The sequence below is a fragment of the Eumetopias jubatus genome, unplaced genomic scaffold (genome assembly GCF_037043125.1).
Source record: "Eumetopias jubatus isolate StellerSeaLion01/CBP00866 unplaced genomic scaffold, mEumJub1_p1.0 scaffold_8, whole genome shotgun sequence".
Lineage (NCBI taxonomy): Eukaryota > Metazoa > Chordata > Mammalia > Carnivora > Otariidae > Eumetopias > Eumetopias jubatus.
In genome coordinates, this window is record NW_028274814.1 from 31,585,379 (window position 1) to 31,610,304 (window position 24,926).

Sequence of the window (24,926 nt, forward strand, 5' to 3'; positions counted from 1 at the left end):
CTCCACCCCTGACTACCAAAGTCAACCAAACATCAGTTTTACCTTGTCTAGAACTTAATGTAGGCATTCTCTCAGTAGGTATTCCTGAGTGCAAGGCTTCTTTCACTCAGCCTACTCTTTCTGAAATACATTCATGTTGCTGCACGTAGTGATGAGCAGTACCAACTATACGGAAATACCACCTCTCCTGCTGACGGACACCTGGGCAGTTTCCAGTTTTTGACCATTATGGCTAAACTGCCATGAATGATCTTGCACAAATTTGTGAACATGTTCTTTCAGTGCTTTTAACTAAATGCCTAGAAGATGGAGGAGCTGAGTCATAGAGTAGGCATATGTTTGGCTTTATTAAAAATGGCCAGCGTTTCACACCTCCACCAATAGTGTAGGAAAGTTCTGGTCACCCCCCACACATCTTCACCAACTCTTAGTGTCCTGGGTCTTCTTTACTTTAGCTATTCTAGTGGGTTTTATTTTACATTTCTCTGATGACAAATAATGTTGAACATGTTTTTATGTGCTTATTAGCCATCATGTATCTGCTCATTTCTGTTTTTTACTTTTTTAAAAAAATTATTATTGACTTATATGTACCTTGGATACCTGTTCAACACTAGATATATGTTTTGAGAATATTTTCTCTCAGTCTGTGACTTGTCTATTAATTTTCTTAGTGGTGTCTTTTGATGAAGTTTTAAATTTGGTGAAGTCTAATCTGTAAATCAGAAAAAAATTTTTTTTCCTTATGGTATGGCTTTCTGTATTCTGTCCAAGAAGGCTCTGCCTACCCTTATGTCATGATGATTTTCTCCTATGTTTTCTTCTGGAAGCTTTATAGGTTAGTCCTTCATTTACTCTATAATCTGTCTCAAATTGATTTTGTATAAGATGTGAGATTGGGCCAAAGTCTGCCCCCCACCATATGTATACTCAGGTGTCCTTGCACTTGTTGCGGTTTTTCTGTGCTCGTTTGGATTTCTCTGGCGCTCATTTCTGACCAGTATGACAAAAGTCACAGGAGAACGTTGCTCCTTTACACCCTAGTAACAAGAAGTCAGATCATCTACAAAATCCTCATTTTCTTTAACCTATTTAAGAGCAGAGGATGCGCCGGTCCCATGGGAACCGAATCTCAAAGGTGTCAAGACGTACCAAGGAGAAGTCCCACCCCACACCGGTTCACCCTTGGCAAAGTAGGAAGAGGCAGCCGCCATGGGAGAAAAGAGTGATACGGTAATAATTTGTTAATGCCTAAGTGTGGGCTGGCAGGACAGTCTGGAATAAAAACGGGAGCCTGAGGCACAGGCTGACCGGCAAGCTCTTTCCACAGGCCCCCACCAGGTGCTCACAAGACAGATGGGTGCACAGGGCGGAAAAGCAAAGACACCCCTCCACTCTCCCCACGTGCCCCGCACCCCCAAGTGGGAAGGAAGCATAAAACCCCATGCATACTCCCAGACCCTTGCCTCAAAGGAAGCGAAAGCCTTTCAGAGCTGGGGCAGACGCAGGAGCCGGGTCCTACAGGCCAGGAAGCAGAATTCTCTTGCCAGGAGAGGGGCAGGACTCTCCCACCTACCAACCCTCCTCTGACAGTGCAAGAAAGTCTGGCTGCACAGGGGGAAGATGCAGCCCCATGGAGAAAACCAAGCTCTGGGGCCGCTTGAGAAAACACATCCTGCTCTCACCGTGGGCCCAGAGCTCACTGAGAAGCCCAGCAGCTTCCTGTCTTGTAAACGTAGGAGAGTCCCAAATACCCGGCCAGTCACGGGACGTGAATATGAATGACAGGACAGGCATCCCAGGTCCCCTTATCAGACCAGGGATGTTCCCTTCCGTGTCAAATTTCTGAGCGTCTGTATCTTGAATGGTCTCTTTGAGCTTCACCTCCTTTTAAAGGACATTCCTTTAGGTCAGGCCCACCCAAGATAATCTCCCTTTTGATTAACTTGAAGTCAGGTGACAGAAGGGGTGGGCAGCCTAGCACCTCAGCATGCGCTCAGGAGGAGGGGGTGGTGCCGGTCAGGGGTCCCTAGGACACCTTAGAGCTCCGTCAGCCACAGGCTCCTCCCACCCAGTCCCGTGTGAGACTCTTGCTTGACAAGACCTAGACAGGTGAGCTGTAGGCTGTCTGTGCAAATGAGGAAGAACAGGATTAAAACACTTCCCCTGACACAGAGTGAATTGCACGCATTCTCTGAGCTTTAAATTTGTTTTTTCAACTGTCGATTGTAAGGCACCTACTTCACGGCGTCCTGTGGGCACCACATGGAAAAGGTTCAGTGCAGTACCTGACACAGGGAACATACTTATCGAGTGTGGACTGATTCTCTTTTCCTTTTTTCATTCCTTTCTATAAAACTTTGATAGCAACATATTTTCCCAGTTATCAAATATCCCAGAGTTCATTACAATATTTTAAAAAGAGGGCCACTAAAACATAGATGTGTATAAATTCTTAGATATGTATAAATCTCCCCCTCTGATGCCCCGGAGGCCTCATGGCCAGAGCTTAATTCCATATGTTGATAACATAAGTTGAACATCTATTAAAAACTATCAATATTGAACTTTCCTTATCAGCTGTTCTCAGCACTGATAGTTATTTAAGAAGCAAATCTATACCATAATGGCATATAGTAATCGGCGTTTTGGTAATAACACCAAAACCAAAATGAAACAAAAGCAGCTTCTTGCCCAACAGGGCATCTTCTCCGTCAATACCATCGGGGGTGCGGTTGGAATGACCCTTGGATCAGCCTTCATAAGACTCCTCTTAAGAGCCCTACTTGAATTATCCAGAAGAATAGGAAGGATCAAAAGTACCCAAAGCCTATATATCATCCCATTTATCTTTAAGCTGAAAGTTAGATTTAAAACGCAAACTTTATCTTAAACTGTGTTTTTCTAAATGTGGTAGAGAGAACTGAGTGGTATGAAATGTCTGAGTGTGACCCAAGTGTGACCAGAGAGGAAAATGGAGGAGGGCGTGGGTGTGGGTAGGGGGAGGTGAGGAATCAGCACGGGGTTGCTATGGGGTCAGACTCCTCTAACATCCCGGAATGTGCAGAGCCTGGGGCGGCCATGGAGAAGGGTCCTGAGCCTCTGAAGATGGTGGGTGGTGTGACCACTGAAAGAACAGATGAGCAGAGGGAGATGGAGAAGAACAAGGGTCATGCTCAGCAACTGGAGTTTAGGATTTTCTCTCCACAGCTTGGAGAGGGAGAAGGGGTGGGAGGGAGTGAGAATTTGCAGTGTGGGCTGGGTGGGACAGAGAGGCGCTTTTTTTTTTTTTTTTTTTTTAAGATTTTATTTATTTTAGAGAGGGGGGAGGGCAGAGGGAGGGGGAGAAAGAATCTCAAGCAGATTTCCCTCTGAGCATGGAGCCAGATGCGGGGCTCAATCCCACAACCCTGAGATCACAACCTGAGCCAAAACCAAGAGTCGGATGCTTATCGGACTGAGCCATCCAAGTGCCCCAGAGAAGCTCTTTTGGTTACTGGACCTCACTGTGGGCCCAACTTTGCCTCTGATTGGCTATGCGATCTGCATGGGTGACTTCACCCTACTGTCGACATTCACTCGATTGTTTTTAGAAAGTGTGTGAGGGGAGGAGGGGGTTTATAAAACAAGTATCTACAGCAAACTGAAGAGATGAATGTATGCTGAATAATTGAAATACTGCCTTCAATTTATGAAATGACTATTTGTCATAAACCAGGGGTTTTAATGCCTCATCTTTCAATTCTACCAAACTGATTCTAACAGACATATTCATCTCCTATTTAAAGGATGTGACCAAGGCCACACATCTAAATACCACGCCGCCCTTCCCTCCCCGCCGCCACCCGAATGACTCTGGCCTTCTCCGATTCTTCTGTGCTCATCTTTTTAGAAATCAGATGTGACCAGTATAACTCAGATCCCACGCAGACTTTCCTCATAGGAGGCTAACACTGTTTCCGCACCAGACAGCTGCTTCTACCAGGAGCAGAAATGCCTCTGTTTTAAGAGAGCTCCCCTCCTATATATTATTTCCCACCCCCCACCACAGGGCGCTGCGCCTGTCTTGTAAGCGTAGGAGAGTCCCAAATACGCGGCCAGTCACGGGACGTGAACGGGAATGACAGGAGCTGGAGGGCTCTCCCGCGCAGTGGGAGGCCACAGAGCTTCTTCTCTTTGAAAACCAGGCTATGTATCCTGTTTTTGTACCATTTCATTTATTTTTTTTTCTGAAAATTACCACTTGAGTGTATCTGTATCATGTCCAGTTAGGTTCGCTATTTTAAAGATGAGCTATACAATCTTCTAAGTATTTGTCAATGTCATGCAAGAGACAAGGACAAATCCACATTCCACAGGAATGCAGATAAGGACAGTTATTAACACCACGAAGAGTTCCCTGTCCGAAAGGTACACAGAGCACCGTAACCGCGACACACATGTGCGTCGCACAGAGCCGTTCCCTTCTGCGGACTTGGGAAGGGCTCGCCTCCCTTCCCCGGACTTTGCTCCGAACGGCGGGGTGCCGGCTTCGGGCACTTGTCTATTCCCCGGATTCTCGCTTCCTTTGGCAACGGCTGCTAATTACTAAGAAAAATCCCATCCCCAACCAAACCACGCTCTTGGAACCGTACCCCGGGACCCGCTGCGGGTCCCCAGGTGAGCTGCACCTGTGGGCGGTTCAAGGCCAAAGCACCTCCGTTCCTGGAAGCGGACCCAAGGAACACGCCTCAGCTACAGAAGGCTAGGCGTCCTCTTTGTTTCTGGGGCAGAGTGACACGCACACAGGCCAGGGGTAGTTGGCGTGCGGTCAACCTGCGGAGCGTCTTCACAGACCGTGTGATGGGTACAGTGGGCCAGTCACATTTTCTGCCTTTGGATTCCCAAACAAAGGTCCCAGCCTCGAATCCTACAGGGCCATAACCCTGCTGTACTCCGGCCTGCGCTCATCTGTGAAACCCTCACACACAAAATCCTCTCGGAGCCCTTTCACGGGCTACATTTTTAAAAACTTCAAAAGGATGTCCATCAAGCTCTGTCTTGACATAAAAATGAAGCTCCTGGTTATAATCCAGTCTTCCAGTTTGAGTTTTAAAATGCACATGCTTTGCGGTCTCGGCATTTTTCTTGAAAATGAGCACTGCGGTGTATTTCAGGACATAATGCACATGGGGCCACGGTGGACGCCGGCGCCACCCCAACTTCGGCGCTTTGCACACGCAGAGGAGCAGCTCAGCGGTTAACCCTGCCGGGCGCGCTCCGAGGCGCAGAGCGAGCTCGCGGGCAGACGGAGGTCCGCGCCCTCAGGCCGGCGCCGGCGTGCGGGGGGCGCCCAGCTCCCGGGCCGGTCCGCTCCCGACGCCCGCGGGCGCAAGCGCGCTGGGCAACAGGTCTGCGTGGCTCGGGGCTGCTCCCGCGCGGCGGCCGCGACGGCGCCGTCCCGGGGGGGGGGGGGGGGGGGAGGGGCGCCCGCGTCAGGTCCTCTGGCTTTGGGGGCCGGACCCCGGCAACGGCCCTGTTCACGAGTGCGGCACGGACGCCGCGCTCGGCCCCGCGCCCACTGACAACCAGCGAGAAGGCGTCTCCTGTTGGAAGGCCCACGCTCCCCCCCACAGAAGCGCAGCGCCGGCACACTCCCACCGGACGGGGCCCACTCGAGCCCCGCGGAGGCGGCGCCGCGCTGCCGGGCCCCTGCGGCCCTTCGCCTGCCGTCGGGCCGGGCCCCCGCACGCCCCGGCTCCCCGCCCTCTCCGGGCGGCCCCAGCCCCGGGGGCCGTCGTCGGGGCCGCCGTCGGGGCGGGCGCGGGGCGGGCGCGGCCCCGGAAGCAGGCCGCGGGGGGCTGGGGGGCAGGGGAAGGTGCGTGGGCGGAGGGGCCCGGAGCGCGCCAGGGGCGCGGGGCGTCCCCGAGCCCGGAGGGGAGGCGCAGGAAGAACGAGGGGAGCGGCGCGGCCCCGGGGGCGCACGGAGGGGGCCAGGGGCGAGGGGGCCCGCCTGGCTGCCCGCGGCGCAGGGGACGGGGCCGAGGCGACCGGCCCGCGAGACGGGACGGCAACGGGCGGCCTAGCGCCCGGGACGCGGCCTGAGTGACGAGCGCCGCGGGGCGGGGGGGAGGGCGGGGGACGGGACCGCCGGCCTGAGCGGCGGGCCGGGGCCCGACCCGGGGAGCGGGCGCCGGGGCCGGGGGCTGGGACGCGGCCCGGGGACGGGAGGAGCGGCTCCCTCGGCCGGGCGCGGGCTCACTGAGGCGCTCGGCCTGCACCTCCCAGCGCCGACTCCTCCGGCGCGCGGCGGCCCGCGCCTTATATACCCTGCTAAAAATAGCCTGCGAGGACGCCTTCCAATCAGAGCCGCCTGAAGTTCGAATTGGGCCAATGGCGAGGGCTGTGATGGAGAGGCTCGGTCACGCCAGGCGGGGCCGCTGTGAGTCACCGCCTGCCATTGGCCGGAGCTGACATCACCGGCGCGCAGCCCCCGGGCCGGGCGCAGCGTGATTGGGCGGTGCGCGGGGCGGCGCGGGCGAGTCACGTGGGGGGAGGGAGTGGGGGGAGCCAGGAGGGGAGGAGGGGGAGGCTGGCAGCGGAGCTTTGAATAGGGAAGTTTTGCAGGGGTTACGTTTGCAGTCAGTCCGGTGTTTGCAAATATTGTGTGGGCTCGCGAGCGCGTCTCTGGGCTCCGGCAGGATCCGAACCCGCGGCGCCTAATTGCTGTGCACTGAGTTTGCATGAAACTTTCCCCGGCGCTGCAGGCACGACTGCTGCGCTCCCGACTCCAGACCGCACACCTCCCTGTTTTCACAACAGCAGTGACTGTCTTTTCCAACCCGACATGGATGTACTCCCAATGTGCAGCATCTTCCAGGAACTCCAGATTGTGCACGAGACTGGTTACTTCTCGGCGCTGCCCTCCCTGGAGGAATATTGGCAACAGGTAAATAGGAATTTTCGTGTGCCAGGTGCCCGGTGCACCGAGGAGGGAGTGCATGCACGCACGGACAAGATGGTGTGTGGTTGGAGGTGCATTTCTTTTTCTTCTTCTTCTTCTTCTTCTTCTTTTTTTTTTTTTTTTAATGGTTTGGGTAAATTTTTTAAAAATTAAAATAATTAGTCTTAAAACGTACTTTGTGCTGCTTGCGTGCGGAAGGCACTTTGAAGGGGCCTTTGACGGCGTGGTGCGGAGTTGTCATATGAGCGGGGCGCCGCGGCGCTTGGTCTCTCCGAGCGTTTTCGCCCGTTTCTGGGGCTTCTGGACTGCATCCTCCCGAGGGTAGCCCCAGCCCCGCAGCCTGATCCCGGCCCGAGCCCTTGGCAGAAGTTTGGTGCCTTGTACCAGCTCCAGACTCCACAGCTGGATCTTGTCATATGAACTTGCCTGGACTGCCAAGGGTTGTTGGGTTTCTTGTTTTGTTTTGTTTTGTTTTTAATGGGGAATTTGTTTTTGTTTTTGCTTTTTTGGTGTTTGTACGGAGTTGTGTTTTTTTTTTTTTAATTAAAAATGTCACCCGTGAAACATCCACCAGCTCTTTTTCTCTACTAGATCATTTCCAGTTTTTTTTTTTTTTCTCTTTGGAATCCTTAAGATTTGTTTCGATCTGCCTTGTTTTTCTTACCTGCTTTTTTTGTTGACCAGAAAAAAAAAAAAAAGCCAACAACGTTTGCACAGCCAGTGACTTATCAGTCATATGACAATGAGCCCGTCCAAATTGCTTCAAGTCTGAGTTTAAGAAGAAGAGTCTCGGTTTCCGGCATTTTTTTTTTTTTTTTTTTTTTTTAGTAGAACTGGAATTTTTGACATTGGACGTTTAAGAAAGTTAACCCCCCCTGCCCCAATTCGTTAGGATTGCCTGAAGGGAGAGAGAGATTCTGACACTTGTCTCATTGTCTTTAAAAAGATAGAAGGAGGGGTCGGGGCGGTCTCTCTGCCCTGCTAGGCTGTTTGCTTTTTGTCACAAAGTGAATTAGCAGATCAAATATATTCTGTGTGTTTCAAAGCCTAGAAAGCTTTTAAAAGGGATGAAATGCAGAGTGTTGCAACCTTCACATGCCTGCTTAATTGTTCCCAGCCCTATCCTGCCTTCCTCTCCCCTCCCCCCCTTTTCCTCCTAAAGAAGCTGCTCCCTAGGACGTGATTGAAATTGATCTAAGTAGTTTCCTACGGGCATTTGGGATTTGGGCCCCAAGCCAGGCTGAGCTCCCGGTCCTCTTCAGAGGCTTTTAAACTCTCGGAGAGCTACGTTTTGGTCCCCAGTGCTTATCAGCATAATGGAGATTTCAAATTAGCCAGATTATTAAAGTTTAACAAGATCTCAGTAAATGTGCTTTCCTTTTCCTTTGGCGCATCAATAAAACACCTTGCCGTCCCTCCTCAGAACACTGTTTTCTCAGAACACTGTCGTATGCACTGTAACTCAGACGTCTAATTTTAGGGGGAAAGAGAACACAATGATTGTTTTTTTCCCCTTTGCTTGCTCATGCTGGCTGTGTGACGAGTCTGGGGAGGGGGAGGGTATGTGCTATATTATAGCAGGCACATTTGCTAAGTAAGCAAGCAAGCATGAGCCCTTTGGGTAGGCTTTGCTAGTCCTGAAAATGATTTGCTAAAAAGAGCAGAGTTTGCTGTAGAAATTTAAGTCTGTAGAATTGCAGTTGTATAGACAGCCTTATATGGACATGCAGACACTTGATCCTAGTAAAGATAAGGGCAGACATAATTTAATCCTAAAATGTTTCCTACCGTTTTTCTTTTCCAGTGGCTAGAAAGTTTGAGATGGTGGGGAGAGGGGATGCTGGTCTCTCGGCAGTTGTAGCTTCTTGAAAGGTTGGTTGTGGGGCTGGGGAGGGGCACTGTCCATGACACACTGCATGTACATTTGAACCGGGTCCTTTTTTGGCTGCCGGTCAGAATTTCAAAAGGAAGTCTCCTTTGGCATTGCGTGAAAGAAACGGAGCGATGACTCATACAGTTGTACTCTTGGCCAGTAGATAAAGTTCTTGTCCATTGTGGGACTCCCAGCAGGGCTGGGGAGGAATTTCCCCTCCTGCATCGTTTACAATAGCAGATGGCCATTCTGGAATTACTTCTCCACTCCTGTTGTTGAAGCTCTTGTTTTTCTCTGACCTCTGTGGAAGTCATTAAAGTTGTGTGTGAGCATGGCCCCGCACTTGGGAATGGCGTTCTTTGAAAGCCTCCTGGGTCGGGCACTACAGGAAACAGGGTGGTTTCTCCAACAGCTCCATTGATGTCCCTGAACACAGACCGTCCGCTAGCGGCGTGTGCTGGCTGAGTGTGGCCCTGTGCTCTCGGCTGTGTCGCTAAAGAAAGACACATGCGATGTCAGAACACACTGCCTCGCGTGCAGTGCAGCCTTTCTGCCTTGTGCGGGAGAAAGGAGGGTGGCCGGGGCATTCCTTAAAGCACATGGTTCTCGAGACCGTCAGATGATCTGGTTAAACCTGTCAGGGGGCATGTGTCTGAGGCTGGTTTTCTTTGTGTGGTTTACAGAAACTCAGTAGTCGCGTCAACCTGATAACTACGACAAAGGTAGTTTGGTGACCATCAGTCCTTGTGGCCACTGGTCCAACCTGGGAAGGCCCGGAGCCCTTGTGGCCACTGGTCCCTCTCCTGATTGCATATATCCGTTCCTAGAAATAGCTTTCCTCTCGCTCTCCTAGAGACGCGATTCTTACAGCCCCACGGCCACAGTCTGTTTGCCCTTGATTCCTGCATGTTTTGGGAAACGTGCTTTCAGTTCCATTGTCACTCGTCATCACGATCACGTGCCTTCTTGTGGTTCCTTTCGCACAGACCTGCCTGGAGTTGGAACGTTACCTCCAGAGCGAACCCTGCTATGTGTCAGCCTCCGAAATCAAGTTTGACAGCCAGGAAGATCTGTGGACCAAAATCATCCTGGCTCGGGAGAAAAAGGAGGACCCGGACCTGAAGCTTTCCTCCAGTCCCCCCGAGGATGCTCTGAACAGCCCCGGCTTTGCTTACAACCTGGAGACCAACAGCCTGAACTCCGATGTGAGCAGCGAGGCCTCCGACAGCTCTGAGGAACTTTCTCCCACCACCAAGTTTACCTCCGACCCCATCGGCGAAGTCTTAGTCAGCTCGGGGACCCTGAGCTCCTCCGTCACCTCCACGCCCCCGTCTTCTCCAGAACTAAGCAGGGAGCCTTCTCACCTGTGGGGCTGCGTGCCGGGCGAGCTGCACCCCCCGGGGAAGCTGCGCAGTGGGACTGCGGGAAAGCCGGGCGACAAGGGCAGTGGGGACGCCTCGCCGGATGGCCGGAGGCGGGTGCACCGCTGCCACTTTAACGGCTGCAGGAAAGTTTACACCAAAAGCTCCCACTTGAAAGCACATCAGCGCACTCACACAGGTCAGTCCCTCCTGCGCGACGCGGGAGGTGGGCTGCTGGTGGGCGCCACTGACACACCAGCCCTGGGAGGGGGCCGGGCTCTGCAGGAGGCTGGCAGAGCAGACACATCCTTACCTCATGCTTCCCCAAAAGAGTTGGGTCTCTGGGGAGGGCAGAGTGGGAGCTCAAGGACCGCACCTGTGTGCCCGGGAACGGGTGAGCCTTTCAGATTAAACAAATGAGATAAATTCCATTCTCCGCCTACACCCCATCCCTCACCCACTCCAACCTTCCTCCTGATCGCTGGGGGGGCCCGTCATGTGGCGTTACCTCCGATTCTCTGAAATGAAGCTCGAGGGTAGGGGGAAGGGGCGGCTGGGGGTGCAGAGCGTGCGGGGGGCCCTCACTGGAGGCAGTACTGATCCCCGGGTACTTGCTGAGAAGTACTCTGTGTATCCCGTGGCCTTTGTTTTCTGATACCAGTTTAAACAAACAAACAAACAAACAAAACAGCTTTGTAATGAAAGCCCACAACTCAGATGAAAGTTGCATCTGAAACTACTGTGACAGTCTGGGGTAGCCCGGTGAGGAGTCACCCAAGTTCCGGAGCGGGGAGGGGTCTTGCACGTGGAGTCACGGAAGCTCTGACCTGGCCGGTGAGGGTGACGGGAGGGGACCTCTGAGCCCTCAAGTCGGGGTCCCCGGCAGAGCCGGGGTCAGGACCCAGGTGTCCCCACTCGGGCACTGGCTGCAAGGACATCTTGCATCCCCTCAGGTAGCACTTTAAGTGAATTCGTATTTATTGTCTGACTGATGGAAGAGGACAATTTGGTCGCCTGATTGTTATTTAGAAAGTGCTTTGAAGGCCCTCAGGATGGGGTTTCCCAGAAACTCATGACCTCAGTTTTGGAGAAATGTCATTTCCCGGAGGAAAGTACAAAGCCTCATTCCACAGGGAAGTGAGTAAGGAACAAAATAAGTGCTTGAGAGAAACCGTTTCCATGGAGAGAGCAATAAAACCCTGCCCCCGCCAGGGCTGTGGGTCCAGTGGGCTGACACGTCACCTCAGAAGTATTTCGCCAGGCTGAGCATTTGTCATTCTTACGGGGTAACGCTGATGACGGGCCCTGCCGGCCCCGGGTCCCGTCTGCAGCACTTGGCGGCCCGCGGCTGGCTCAGGAAGGGGCTCCGCCGTGTCACCTCCAGTACCAGTTCCGTCCTTCACCGGGGCCGGCCTCGGAGCTGGCGAGTGAGTTGACTTTGGTGTGGCAGCTTCCGTGTGTTCTGTCGCTGCGCACCTCCTCCTGTTCAGTGAAATCACGGTGTGCCTGTCCTGTGCTCTCTTCCCAGGAGAAAAGCCTTACAGATGCTCATGGGAAGGGTGTGAGTGGCGTTTTGCAAGAAGCGATGAGTTAACCAGACACTTCAGAAAGCACACTGGTGCCAAGCCTTTTAAATGTTCTCACTGTGACAGGTACGTGCACAAAGCGCAGGGACCAGAATGGCCTCTCCCGGGAGGGACGGGAGGCAGTGAAGAAGCCAGGCGCTTCCCTGCCCCGCGCTTCAGCCGGGGACTTTCTGAGACAGTCTGTAACCTGCCAGTTGTCCAAATTAGGAAGAACTGGGTTCTGGGTGCATGAGCATAGAGTGATTTCATTCATACTTTCTGAAGTTTGGCCTTCAGCCCTGCAAACTTGACGGTTGAGTAATAAGGTCAGGTGAAATCCTCCAAAGAGCAGATGGGAGTCCTTCCTTTATCTGCCCGTCCGTTGGAGTTTCCTGCTTCGGAAACACAAGTGGGAATGGCCGTGCCTTAGTGGACTCCCCCCGTGCCTCGGAGAGCGCTTGGGTCAGGGGGCGCGCAGGCCAGGAGGGCTGTAAGCTCGGCGAAGGCAGAGACCTAACCTCTTGGGTGCCGATTTGCTCTGCAGGTGTTTCTCCAGGTCCGACCACCTGGCCCTGCACATGAAGAGGCACCTCTGAGGGAGCAGAGCGGCGAATCCTGCGGGCTAAAAGGCTTCCAGGCTGAGAGACAGCCATGGAAGGAGGGTGCGTGTTCCAGCCAAAGCATGCCATTTTGCACCCCACCCAGTTGCCTCCAGGACCTCTACTTGGAAGGTCTTTCGAGGGCGAAAAACGTCATGTCAGAAGCGGCAGAGCACCCGCGGTGTGTGGTGTTTGGGTGGCCCTGGACTCGCCACTGGTACCTATCTTCTGAGTGGTCCCTAAGCCTTTGCCGTGAGCATGTGCACTGAGAATGTTAATGGTTGGGTTGACTGTCTGTGGAGGGTCTGTTAGTTACTGATTGTGTGATGGGGGCAGAGTCTTTTTCCCTTGCAGTAGCGAGACTGCAAGAGGCAGCAAGCGCGGAGTTTGAATGTTCTGTGTGTGAGGAGTATCCCAGGAGATGAGGTGACCACCGATCATCTCCCAGGGGGTGGGGTCTGCGCCTTAGGGAAAAAAAAAAAAAAAGAAGAAGAAAAAAAAAAAAAAAAAAGAAGGGAAAACATGGAGGGCGGGAGTGGGTGGTCAAGACCCCCGGAGTGGCGAGTGGGTGTGGGGAGGGGAGCCCCTCCCCGTGCGAGAGAACTTTCGGTGTCTGGTGCAGCTACGAAAAAAAAAACGTGCAATGTGTCAAGTAGCTTGTTTACTTGCTACAACAGAGCTCATTCGTGACCCGTTGTATAAGCTGTGTATTTACAAATATAACACATTGATAACTTTTCCTTGTAAGACTAAAAGTAATGCATGGTCTGGGAAACTATCCGCTTTCCATTCTTAAATCAGGACTACAATGTTGATTCCAGTTACTGAGCAGCTAAGAGATGATTGGTCAAATTCAGTGATCCCTAGCCATCTGGGCCAGGTAATACACAATCCTTCCCCCACCTTCCCCCCAGCGATTTTATAACACTCCCCTTTCAGAAAGGCGTCGTGCAGCATAGGATTATTTTTTAAATGATTCTGAATTTGAATTACCTTTTTGGAGAACTTCCTGATGCCCTTTGAAGACATTGGGCGTATGTTGGGTATCAAGAATGCTAGGGCTGGGAATTGCTAGTCTAATGTGACATTAGACTAAGAACCTAAAATTTTTCTCAGTTGGGTGGATAAAACCACTAAAGCTTAGAAACTGTTTTCTCATGCAGCTAAGTTTCTCTTATTTATGCCTTGAGGACTAATTTCTGGTTTTCTAGCTGTTAATGCACTGTAGATCTTAATAATGGTGCCTTATGCAAGTGACCCCTTCTGTGGGGGTCTCATACAGGGGTATGGGTGATGCATGCTTTATTAAGGCTCTTTTTTCACCTGGCATTGTACTGTATCAATATATAATACAGAAAAAAAAAAAATCTCTTTAAAGTCCTCCTTCACAAAGACAAATAGAGAGATAAAACTCCCCAAACAAGTCAGTATTTACTCGATATTTTAGACAACTTGACTGTCAGTGTTCAAGTGGAAAACACATGATTATTGGAAAATCGGACCATTTCTGCCACCATGAGACTTTCATATAGACTTTGCACAACAATTGTATAGATCACACACCGGCTGTATTTAATATGTAACGTTTTCACACATATTAAAGATACAGAATATAAAAAACAATGTTAATGTATTTGCTTAAAAGGCACAAGCTCCACATATCTATCTAGCTATCTGTTGGTAATACAGAAAGTATATTACTTTTTTTTAAAAAGTGGGCGGAATTCTTGTGTATGTATATTTGTGTGTATAGTATGTGTGTGTGTGTGTGTGTATATACATATATATAGATAATATATAAATATTTTTTTAAGGAGAAATGAGAATGTTTAGATAGAAAATTCCACAGCCTGTGAAGAAATAATTTCAGAATGGCCATAAAGGAGGTAAAAATGAAAACCATAACTTTTATAAAGGCTTTATCTGTAATTTAGTGATTTGCTACAGATCCTTGGCATGCAGCCTATTCCAGACTGCTGACTTTGCTCATCATTATTGGCAGGTCCAGAATAAGGGATCTTCGGCCATTCAAAAGTGGCACGAAGGGAATCCTCACCCACTAATTGGTCGCAGACACACTAAGGATTTGATTTTGAATTTCAGCCTTATTAGAACATCTAACCTAAGAGGAAGCTAATCACAGGGATTCTTTTTTAGAATACTTTTTATGCAGATGAAGCTATTTTTTCCAGCACATAGATTCTTCCAGTTTTTCCAACGAGTAATTTCCCCGAATTGGCATACCGCAGCATGGACAGCTGATATTTCATCCAGCTGCTGGCTCGTGGGTGTGGATCTTTTCTTTATATATATGTATATATATATATATATATATACACATATGAGTCTGGCTGGGCTGGTATTTTGTTTGATCTTCCTGGAAATGAGCAATGAGGAAAGCTCACATAACTGGTTTTTTATCTGGGCTGATGAATACACTTACCTGAACAACTCACTTCATTTTGCTGAGGGGAAAATGCACTTTTCTTTTGGCAGCTCCAAATCCAGGCACTTGATTTGCTGGGTTTGGGGAAACTCCTTTTTTGGCCCCGCTGTGTTGCTTAGCCATAACAATTCCATTAAGCAAGAAGGTAAACAAAAGACAAAAAAGGAAAAAAAAAAAACAAAAACAAAAAAACCACAGCTTGCACTGGCTTGTCTCACTTATGAAACACCATGAAGTTGTTTGATTGGGTGGGGCTGGGTGCCATGTGTGTCAATGCCTGTAATTTTCATAATAAGCAAGTACATAAAGAATTACATTCTGTTCAGGTGATAACTGAGCCTCAATCAAGCAGAAACTTTTTGCTTGACATTAAAAAAAAAAATTTCTATTAGTGAAATTTCTTTTTTTTTTTTTGAAGCACCCTGTTATCTAAAGAATCTTTGTAAGATTTTTGTAAAATTTTGTTTTACAAGATTTTATTTGAAATTGTTTTTTGCAAGATTGTTATATTTCTGTATGAATGTATTTTTTATTGGAATAACATAAAAGAATTCTTATCAGCATCTTGAGTCTGGTGGTTCATTTTTTGGGGAGGGTGAGGCGAGGGTGTCAAAAACAGATTCCTGTTCTATTAATCAGCCTGGCTTCTCCTTGGGAAACACCGCTTGTGCAGTTCTTGAGAGCCACTTGCCTGTCCTTCCCCTCTGACTTTTTAAACAGCCTATCCTGGGAGCTAACGTGGAAAGAGGAACCTGATGTTGCTCTGAGGAAGGTAGAAATGACAGAGAAGGGGCAGCCGGCCCAAAAGTCACCCCCTGGCCTTAAACCCACTCTTCTATGTAAACTGTCTGTTTACTGATCAGCCCAGTAAAATAGGGCAGAAAGTAAAAGATTGTTTACATGATCAACACATGCTTTTATATATATATTTATAAATATAAATATATATACAATATATAAGTAAATATAATCTTCAGGGCCAACAGGATGTATTAAATGTAGAGTTTGAAAGTACAATAGCTTTTGGTTTTCAGAAATGTTTCGTGTTAGTAGCTTTAGATCTTCATCTTGGTTCCGCTGTGTGATGAGTAGCAGCAACTGGTCTGCCTACAAGTCCATTTCCAGATCGTATTCAGACTCGGTAGTGACAGGGTAAAAGCAATGTGCTTCTAGAAGAAAGGGGCTGCAGGATGACGGAAATGCCCTTAGGAATGAGCTTCCTAACATCGTTATTTCAAGAAGTTTTTGATTTTCGCTTGCTCACTACTGCTCTTCCTAGCGGATCTTCATTTTGCTACATGTGCAGAGTTTACACTACTTGGCTTTTAATTTTATAATTAGGGAGGGGAAGTTTAAATGCCTCCCCAGATTAGGAATGTTAAGTAATTTTCTTTCTAGAACGGCAGTAAAAATATCTGCAATTTGCAAAGAGTTGCCGTGTGGGAGGCGGCAGGAAGCAGATGTAATTTTTGCCAGGACTCATGGGTGTGTGGTGTTCTGAGGCACATGTCAAGATGACTAATAGTTGGATTGCCCTGACAGTGCAGCTAAATAAAGGCTTGATAATACATTCTCGGCTACTAGTAAGACTTGACCACTTTGTCATGCGAAGACTATGCCGAACAGCTCAGTTATGTTCAAATAAGGCTGTTAGAAGCCGCGTCATGTAAGGAATCAGCTGTAAACCAAGGATATTTATAGAAGGCTAAAAACTTTCAGTGTGCTTAACGAATTTTTTGAAACCTAGCTCAAAGAAAGGGTATGTTCCCGTTTGAACTAGTTGTGTGCTTCTGGACAATTTGCTGTGTTTCACTGGACCTCAATTTTCTTATTGCTAAAATATTTTGGGCCAGGTCACATGTGTCTGGCATTTTATACAGCACTGCAATTCTGTGGTCTCTGAGTATAGGGTGGATTTCAAATTACACGTTCACCATTTTCAGAACGCTCGGCTCAGATCTAGAAAACTTTCTTTTGCTACAGTAGAAAGTATTGTTGGGAAAATTGCTCTGACTTGGAATGGAAAACGGAACATTCTCAAACTGCCCTTTGCCCCTTTAATTATAGTTAAGTTATTCAGGCATTTGGTGCTTTATGGCATACCATTTTTTTTAATTAAAAAAAAAAAAAAACCTCTTTGAAAAGTGCCATTGTAGCCATGGCAGATCCAAAGTGTCTCAAGTTGTCCCGAGGCACCAGTCCTATTCCGCACTTCCCAGCTGACCTGGGTGCCCCCGGGGGGGTGAGGGCGGGGGCGATTGGAGTCCAGTTGTTTACCTTCATATTTTAATTGCTACGGAGAAAAAACACGGCTTCCGTAAGTAGTTCCTTTCTTAGGACTTAACCTTCTGCTACTCTGAGCTCCTGTTTTTTCACCACAATCCTCCTTCTCAAACTGAATTATTCCCCTCCCAAATTTGGGTGATGATGAAGATGATTAGTACTGCGCCTTAACCAGGAGTTGGGTAGGCCGTGTGCTTTCTCTCTGCCTCTCTCTCTTTCTCTCTCTCTCAGTTTCTGTGTATTTATATATGTTTCCCAGAGCATGCCACACGGAAGGTGCTACCCCATTTCACAGATAGGGAATACTGAGGCTTCATGAAGTCAAAGCTCATTTCCCGAGATCACTCAGCCGGGGAAACAGCAGGCTAAGCATTCGGCCCAGCTCTCTCAGATGCCAAAGAGCAAGGTTTCCTTGCACCCCTGTTTTCTGTCTTGTCCCAGCTCTCATGAGAGCCTTCTGCTCTTTCCACTGGATGCACTTTAAAAAATGAAGTTACGTTTATGACATGGAGACAGAACTTTCCTACAATTCAGAGGCACCAAAGCCATAAACTGTGCTGTAATCCTGAGCAAACAAAAGTAACCATTTTGAATTGCTTTCAAGATATGAGACAGATGGCATGTATTTATTTTTAATGTTTAAGAAGATAGAGAAAGCAATTGGGGATATGTGACATCCTGCATTAATTGGCAAGCATCACCTGATGTACGTAGTTAAGACGCAGAGAGAGGAAAATTAAGTCCATGCATCACACCAATGAGGCAATGCAACAAAGTGTATTTAACTGGGTTTATTTTATAACATGGTCTCTCTGTTTCGCTCTAAGTAATTTTAATGAGAATTCTCTAAACGTCTGTGAGTGAAAAGAGACAAAGAGGAGAAGGGGTCTGGGTACCACATGTCCTGACAGGGGCCATGCTGGGTTGAGGAGTCACTGCAGACTTTTCAGTTAAAGCCGATTTCACTACAATGTCCGATGACCCTGCCAGTTCCTCCAAACTCGGGGTGCTAGGCCTTAACTTCCCTTTATGTAAGCCATACCAAAGGAAAAAAAAAGGCAAAGAAATCATATGATCTGGAACTGTTCCTTAAATTAGGAGCCCCCAATTCAAAGCAGCCATAAACAATTATTAACTTTTTAAACGGCTTAGCTGCTTAGCTAATGGGTAACTCTTCCCCATGCCACAGGTCAGCATTTTCTGCAGCTTCCTACAGTGCTGGGTGCCCAAGCATGTTTAGCGGTGACTGGCATGTACTCGGCAAAGCATAGCTCTGTTTCGTCCATTTCTTCAGTTTCACATTGCCACACTTCACTCTGGTTGTGCAAGACTTCCTTCCAGATGTGCAAGACAGGCGATGTCAGTGAAGTCCGCGAAGGCAGCATTGCGGGGTGTCACTTCTCTGCTCCTGCAGGTGAGGAAAGGGACAGGTTCAACAGCAGCGAATGGACCGCGCGCCCTCTCTTCCCGTTGAGACAGGAATTGGAGAAGCTCTTCCCTAGAGCCCCGGTCCTGACTCCTACAATTTGCTTTCCTCCCCAAACCAGGTCATTTATTCACAGCTCAAAAGCTAAAGCAAGCCAACTCACCACGATATTTTCACTGTAAAAATTTAACTCTTCACGGTAAAATTGCCTTCAGGCAGAATTCAGACAAGTCGTTTAAAGTAAATGAAAGAGAACGTTCGTGCTCACTACAGATTGAAAATAGGGAACCAGGGCAATCCGGTTTTAATGTTCTGTCTGGCACGGTGCTCTATTGGAAGATGGAGACAGGCAGCAGGGGCTAGGGCCTGGTGGGCAACAGACCACTGGAAATCTAGCATTTCTGGGGTGGCCCTGGCAACACCCCCGTTCCCCGGGGAGTAGAAAGAGCCGTGAGGGGGGCCTTTACTGAGTACGTGAGGATGGTCCCATGGGACGGGCCACCTGTGTTTGGGCTCCTCCAGTCTGTGATGCAGCATACTCAACTTCAAGGATGTCAGGGGGAGGGGGTAATGGGAACTGGTTCCAGTCCCATTGTGACTAGAAAAGTTCATGAGAGAGGAAGGCGTGCCAACAGCTTCTGGTTCACCATGAATCAATCAGGACCCACCCACCGAGCTTCCTGTGCTTAGGTAATCAGGAGCGTTGCCTTTTAAGGACGCATGTATTCCAGCGACAGCTGGGGGTGAGGGGGCACCTGGAAAGCACACAACCACGCAAGAACGTGGGAAAGCCGTTGTCCAAATACCCCGGAGCCTTTCCTTCAAGCTGTGAGTTCCCTTGGAAACTCTGAACAGTGACCCAACTTAGGAACTACTGTGTTTTTAAGGGAATTCTAGCAGTTCTATTTGCCAAGACCGGGCATTTACCCTCCTGCGTTCTGGGGAATCCATGGCGAACCTTCCCACATAGAACTTACAAGTGAAAAGATTCATTAATTCTTGGCTGTGTGATGGTTTCCTAAACTCTTTAAACTTCGCTTTTCTCATCTCCAAAATGGGAATAATGGAAATCCTTTCGGGATTGTTGAAAGACTAGAGAAAAGGTAGGTTGGCGGGGACGGAGCACGGGGTCTGGAACATGACATATAATCGATAGCTGATGATTATGCTCAATTGCATAATGGATATTTATTTCTCCATCAGGAAAATAACTCTTGTTTTCCCCACTGAATTTATTTAAAGAGAGATTTATTTTTTTTAACTCAGCATTAGGCAAATTTCACTCATGTTTGCTTTCCACAACATTTTCCCGTAAATCCGGTGAAGGACAAGCTTAGGCTTTGTGGGGAGTTTTTATGATCAATACCGTAGCTTCCTCTCACAGTTCTTGCCATGCTACTGAAATCTTACAGGAAGGAAGTTCTGCAAATCTTTGAGTAAAACACTTTCCTGTCAGAAGCCGTGAACATGCTGACCAATGGCAGAATGGAATTGACCAACACATCCAGGGAGCTGAATTCACAGTGTTTTTGACAAACGGCAAAGAACCCAGAAGTCCTGAGGTCCTGAGTGTTACCGCGGTTTCCACATGTGGCTGTAAATCCCGAGACTGGTCCAATTGTTCCAAATCGGGTGGGCCGTGCTTAGGTTCCCATTAAATGGGTATGTCATCATAGTCCTTGGACTCACTGCATTATTTAACGTACTGCGTTCTTTCTGATGGAATGAATTCTGTGCATGGAAAGCCTCACCCATCACCGAGTCCCAACCTTGATGCTCGAAGCTGCTATAATTTGGCATATGTTCTGTCCAATTAAAACTCCTATGCTTACATGCAGATACACATGTTGGTTTGTTTTCTTTCTTGTTTTATTTTAGTTCACTGATGTCTGCTTGTTTTTTGTGTTCACCCCCTTTTCCCATGCCTCCATGACTTTTAGTGAAAATAAAACACCGTACGTTTGCCAAGGTTTTGGGGGTTTTTGCTTTGTTTTGTTTTTTCTTTGTTTTGCTCTGTTTGGGGGTTGCTGTTGTTGTCTGTTTGTAAAACAGTCTCACTGGCCATTGTCCTCTGACAAATGAGCACTCCCGAGGGTTCTGATGCAGCCGACCACTCCGGGGAACAAATTTGATCGGCAAGAATGTGAAAACGGCTCTCACTTGCTCCTCAAACCAAACCACCGGAGGTGAGCAGGCAGGTGCTAGCGTCCTTGGTTTGCAGACTGGACCCGAGTCGTGGTCAGTTAACAGACACAACCAGCGGGACACAACCAGAGACAGAAATACTAGTCAATGCATCTCGTCCTGCCATCACGATAGGTTCTGGGTGTCTTTCTAATTAATGTCAGGAATTAGACTCCATAGAAGTAACAGGTGCTCCTGTACAAAGCGTGTGTGGACTCCTGGTCAGACCCACGTTCACCTTCTCAACCGACCTGTAGCTGAAGTCCATGAGTCAGGGACGGAGGATCTGAGAGCAAAGCCCGCGTTGCATTCATTCACTCAACAGTCAAGCCCAGCCACCGCAGACAGCATACAACTGAGTCTGGACCCTTTTCTCCAAGTTTTGGGTAAAAGCAGACCCCTTCCACCAGCCCCTCGGGCACGCCGGTCCACAGCTGTCTCCTTCCCTGAGTTTCTGAGCCTTGCTTTTTATTTGCTTCATCTGATACGCAATGCAAGGCACCTCTGTGCTTTTATTTTTCATTCGAAATGCACGGCCAAAGAGTCGGGCTTTTCCAAAGCCACACTTGTGTATCTGCGGCCCCTGCACCCAAATCCCCTCACTGCCTGTCAAGTCGGTGCTCAATAAATGCTTGCTCGTTTGGCAGTGACGATGGAGGTGTCTATGCCTGTGTGTGCCCACAGCTCCCTCACCAGGGCCCAACATTTGATTCAATCTGATAAGTCACCCGGGCCATGCCTTCTGACCACAGAGCATATCCTGCTGTCAGGAATTATGCCCATGAGGATGACTGGCAGGTGCATGCCCTTATTTCTGGACCTGTGTTGGAGCTTCTACCACCGAATACCGAGGATGGACTTGAACAATATATACATGGAATTTGTTTTCATGTCTATGATGAGGTGGTTGAATCGTACTAAGAGAATGCCTTGCACATCCTTCTCAAGGTGTGATGGCGTTTCAGAAAGGGATGAGAGCGTCCTGTTGGACAGCCAGCTCTGAGTCCCTCCTGGGGCGTCCCCTCTGCTCTTCTGAACCTCCAGCGTCTGCCTCTTCTCTGGGTTTCTTCACTCTCTCTCTCGTGCTCCCCAGAGTAGGAGGCCCTTTGGGTGGTGAATGCTCCTCCTCTGATGGCTAGGTGCCCCGCGTGGGTGGTCTGCACCTGCCTGGGCCACGCATGAAGAAACAGATGTCTACTTCACTCCTGTCATCAGCAGCATGCACACCTTAATCTTAAATAAAGCCCAGCTACTCACTTGATCCAAAATATTAGACGTCTCTGGTAAACCTGTTACCCAGAGGGGCTTGAGGAAGGCCACTCACCCAGCATGTGCTCATTCTTTTCCTTCTCCCTGTCACCTTCCATACAAAAGCTCTTGGAGAATTTGAAGCTGCTGAAGATCAGAGGAGGATGATGGGGGAAATCCATACGCAGCGTTCACAGGGGCAATGTCGCCCACCCGCGTTCCCTTCTTTCCATTTGACATGAATTCAAAGGACTTATCCCTCCTGCAAACACACCGAATGCTGCAGCAAGAGCCCCATGCCTCGGAGTAGAGCTACTCAGCGAAAACGAAAATGAAACTTTAGTAGAGCAGGTTCTCTGCCGTTCATTCAAATTTAAATAATCAAGTGTTTTGACATATTACTTCTAAACTAAACGCAAAGCCTTTTAAACCGCGGAATGAGTCGGGTGTTCCCAGGCGGCTGGTTTACTCGTCTACAGACCCCGAACCTCCTCCCTCAGGAGCGTGGCGCCTTTCCCCACCTCCTATTTGCCAGCCATTTGTGGTTGATTCCCCCCATCCCACCAGAGCGCCCCTCTTTCGCTCCAAGCTCACAAGATGACTGCTTCTCACCTGCTCAGTGCAGGCAGTGCCCAGCGGAGTGCGTGCCTTCCTGTCCCGGGTTTAGGTACCAGGTTCCGGTGACCGTCTGAGACGAGAACATCGAGTTCGAAACCCTGCCTGGATCGTGTTGCGTCCGTCCCTCGCTGCTGCTAGGGGTCGACACGGGGCTCGCGCCCTCGCTCCCCACGCGCCCTGGTGCCAGGAGGTGGCAGGAGGTCAAACCCCAATCCACTTTTCTCCAGGTGGCTCACTTGTTTTTGCCTCAAGTCCTTGTTTAGAACCTTCTCTCGCTTCCCGTGATTCCTTTTAGTGTCCCTTCTTTATTGCATCGATTTGGGGGCTCTGTCACTGGGAAATAGCCTTTCAGGAGATCCCAGGAGCAAATAAAATGCAGCAGAGCCTGAAGGCCTGGTGCTCACTCGGCCGGCATCCACCGCTGGCTGGGTGGCTTGGGCACTTCCCTGGGGGTGAAATCACCTGTCCCCCAAGTCCTGAAGACAGGTGTGCCGCTCTCAGGGGCTGATCCCCGGGCAGATGCCGTCGGGGGGGTAGGACTGTGTTCCAGCGTCCACGCTACGGCTGCTTCTCGACCTCCCTCGGCTTCGATTTGTAATGCTAGAGTTAGTGGGAATGCACGTGACGTTGTGAGGAGCCCGGCCTGGGACCTGGCGCCGGGCGGGCGACGGACATCACAGTTCCTTCCGGTTCGGATGACTGCTGTAGGCTCTTCTTTGAAGAACAGGAGCAGTAATTTGAAAACAGCCTCCCAAAGTTGTTAGGTGGGTCCGGGGACTCAGAGATACGGCAATACTGAGTCATCAGCTCGTGCAGACGCTGCTGTCCCTGTCGGGGTGGCTGAGCCTTGACCTGTGCCCGTGCATCGACGTCCACGCTCCAGCGTGTGACCCTCACACCGACCGCCCGGGATGAGGACTACAGCACGGGGACACAACGGGGGCCCCACGGAGAGCGGCGGTACGGTGACCGCCGATGGGCACGCATGGTGAGAACATAATGCTCACCCGTGCTTCGTGATCATGCACAGTTTTATGATCTGAGAGCTCTTTCCTTATGAAGAGGAGGTATTAGTGGCAGACGAAGACCCACCTAAGACGATGCCATGACTGAGCATTAGTCGAACTCACTGCTGGCTGCGTTGTCATGAGACCGTCAGACCGTCCTCCCTGGGTAGCTCGGGGGTACAAAGTGCCGTGTCTACATGCGGCACCGTCATCCGAGGGTGCGCGTTCACCGCGGCCCGAGGACAGAGAACACGTCAGATGCAGCCCAGCCGCAGAAGGGCGGCCACGACCCCTCATCCCCTCCCCGAGCCACTAACAGCGGGAGCGCAGAGTGGATGGAGGAGTAATTGTTAGCGGGCACAGATCACAAGCCATGCTTGTCTCTACAGAATGAACAGGAAGGTCATTACCTTGGCGGAATCTCCCTTCTGCATTCTAGACACTCCTTCTTTGTCCCCTCCCGGCTCAGCGGCCCATGCGGGCTGCCCATCTCCCCATCCCGTTCCCACGAGGGCAGCAAATGAGGCACAGAACAAATCAAGCGCCCTTGGGGACAAGTCTCTGAACAGGCCGTGGACGAGAAGACGGACCCAGAAAAAGCAGGGTGTTAGTGAGGCTCACGGGGAGCAGCTTCTCACCATGGAGCAGTTTTCTGTGCAGGACCGTGGACGAGGGCTACGGTGACTCAGTTGCCCTGGGCCTGCACACCACACGCGGCCAGTGACTCAGAGCACGAACACCTGGGGTGGGGCCGTCCAACAAGACTCTGCACTTTCCTTGCCCAATCGTACCATTCTGGGAAAACCAGTCGAGTCTGGGACGGCAGCCTGACACACGTCACTGGACTCCATCTCCTAAGCATGTGAGTACAGAGGAGTTGCACCCCTAAGCTTACAGAAAAAGGAAGGGCCCAGGGGAGACTCCCTGAAGAAATGTGAGGTGTGTCCTTGTAAAACTGGATGGCTAGGGCATGACTTATCATGTGGGAGGCAGCGCGGAGACATAGGATGAGGTGGGTTTGAGAACCGGGTCTGAGTCCGGCCTGCCCCGTCTGAGCTGTGTGGCTGTGGGCAAGTCACTCAACTTCTCTGAGCCTTTGGTGCAACAGCTATGAAAAAAGGACATCTTCCTGGCAAACCTTTATGGGGATGATATAAAATAGGTATTTGGCAAATACAAATTCCCTTTTCTTTCAAAGGTCGGGATTTTAATTTTCTAGGGGCAAAGAAAGGGAAGGGCCGGGGGACAACTGTTTAGGACAGTGTCACTCAGGGGCTGTGCTGTTGCAGATGCAACGTAGTGCTTTAGAATCATGTGGGCTAGCGCGTTACAGGCGCAGAAACAACAAGGATGGGGGGCCTGGGTGGCTCAGT

The 24,926-nt window shown here is 49.8% G+C and overlaps 1 protein-coding gene and 1 long non-coding RNA gene across 2 annotated transcripts; both read left to right on the forward strand.

Moving 5' to 3' along the window:
• The first annotated feature begins 6,599 nt into the window (after positions 1-6,599).
• KLF6 (KLF transcription factor 6) lies at positions 6,600-15,350 on the forward strand. Its single transcript, XM_028114651.2, has 4 exons — positions 6,600-6,928; positions 9,803-10,376; positions 11,706-11,829; positions 12,287-15,350. Exons 1-4 carry the CDS (start codon positions 6,827-6,829, stop codon positions 12,336-12,338), a joined length of 852 nt encoding a protein of 283 aa, XP_027970452.1. The 5' UTR covers positions 6,600-6,826; the 3' UTR covers positions 12,339-15,350.
• A 3,604-nt stretch (positions 15,351-18,954) lies between these two features.
• LOC114217775 (uncharacterized) lies at positions 18,955-20,333 on the forward strand. Its single transcript, XR_003611046.2, has 2 exons — positions 18,955-19,599; positions 19,909-20,333. It is a non-coding gene; the product is annotated as an uncharacterized LOC114217775 (long non-coding RNA).
• The last annotated feature ends 4,593 nt before the right edge of the window (positions 20,334-24,926 follow it).

Coding starts and splice junctions, on each gene's coding strand:
- KLF6 (XM_028114651.2), top strand. CDS start 6,827: ATGGATGTACTCCCAATGTGCAGCATCTTCCAGGAACTCCAGATTGTG. Junction 6,929..9,802: donor TGGAGGAATATTGGCAACAG/GTAAATAGGAAT, acceptor CCTTTCGCACAG/ACCTGCCTGGAGTTGGAACG. Junction 10,377..11,705: donor ACATCAGCGCACTCACACAG/GTCAGTCCCTCC, acceptor CTCTCTTCCCAG/GAGAAAAGCCTTACAGATGC.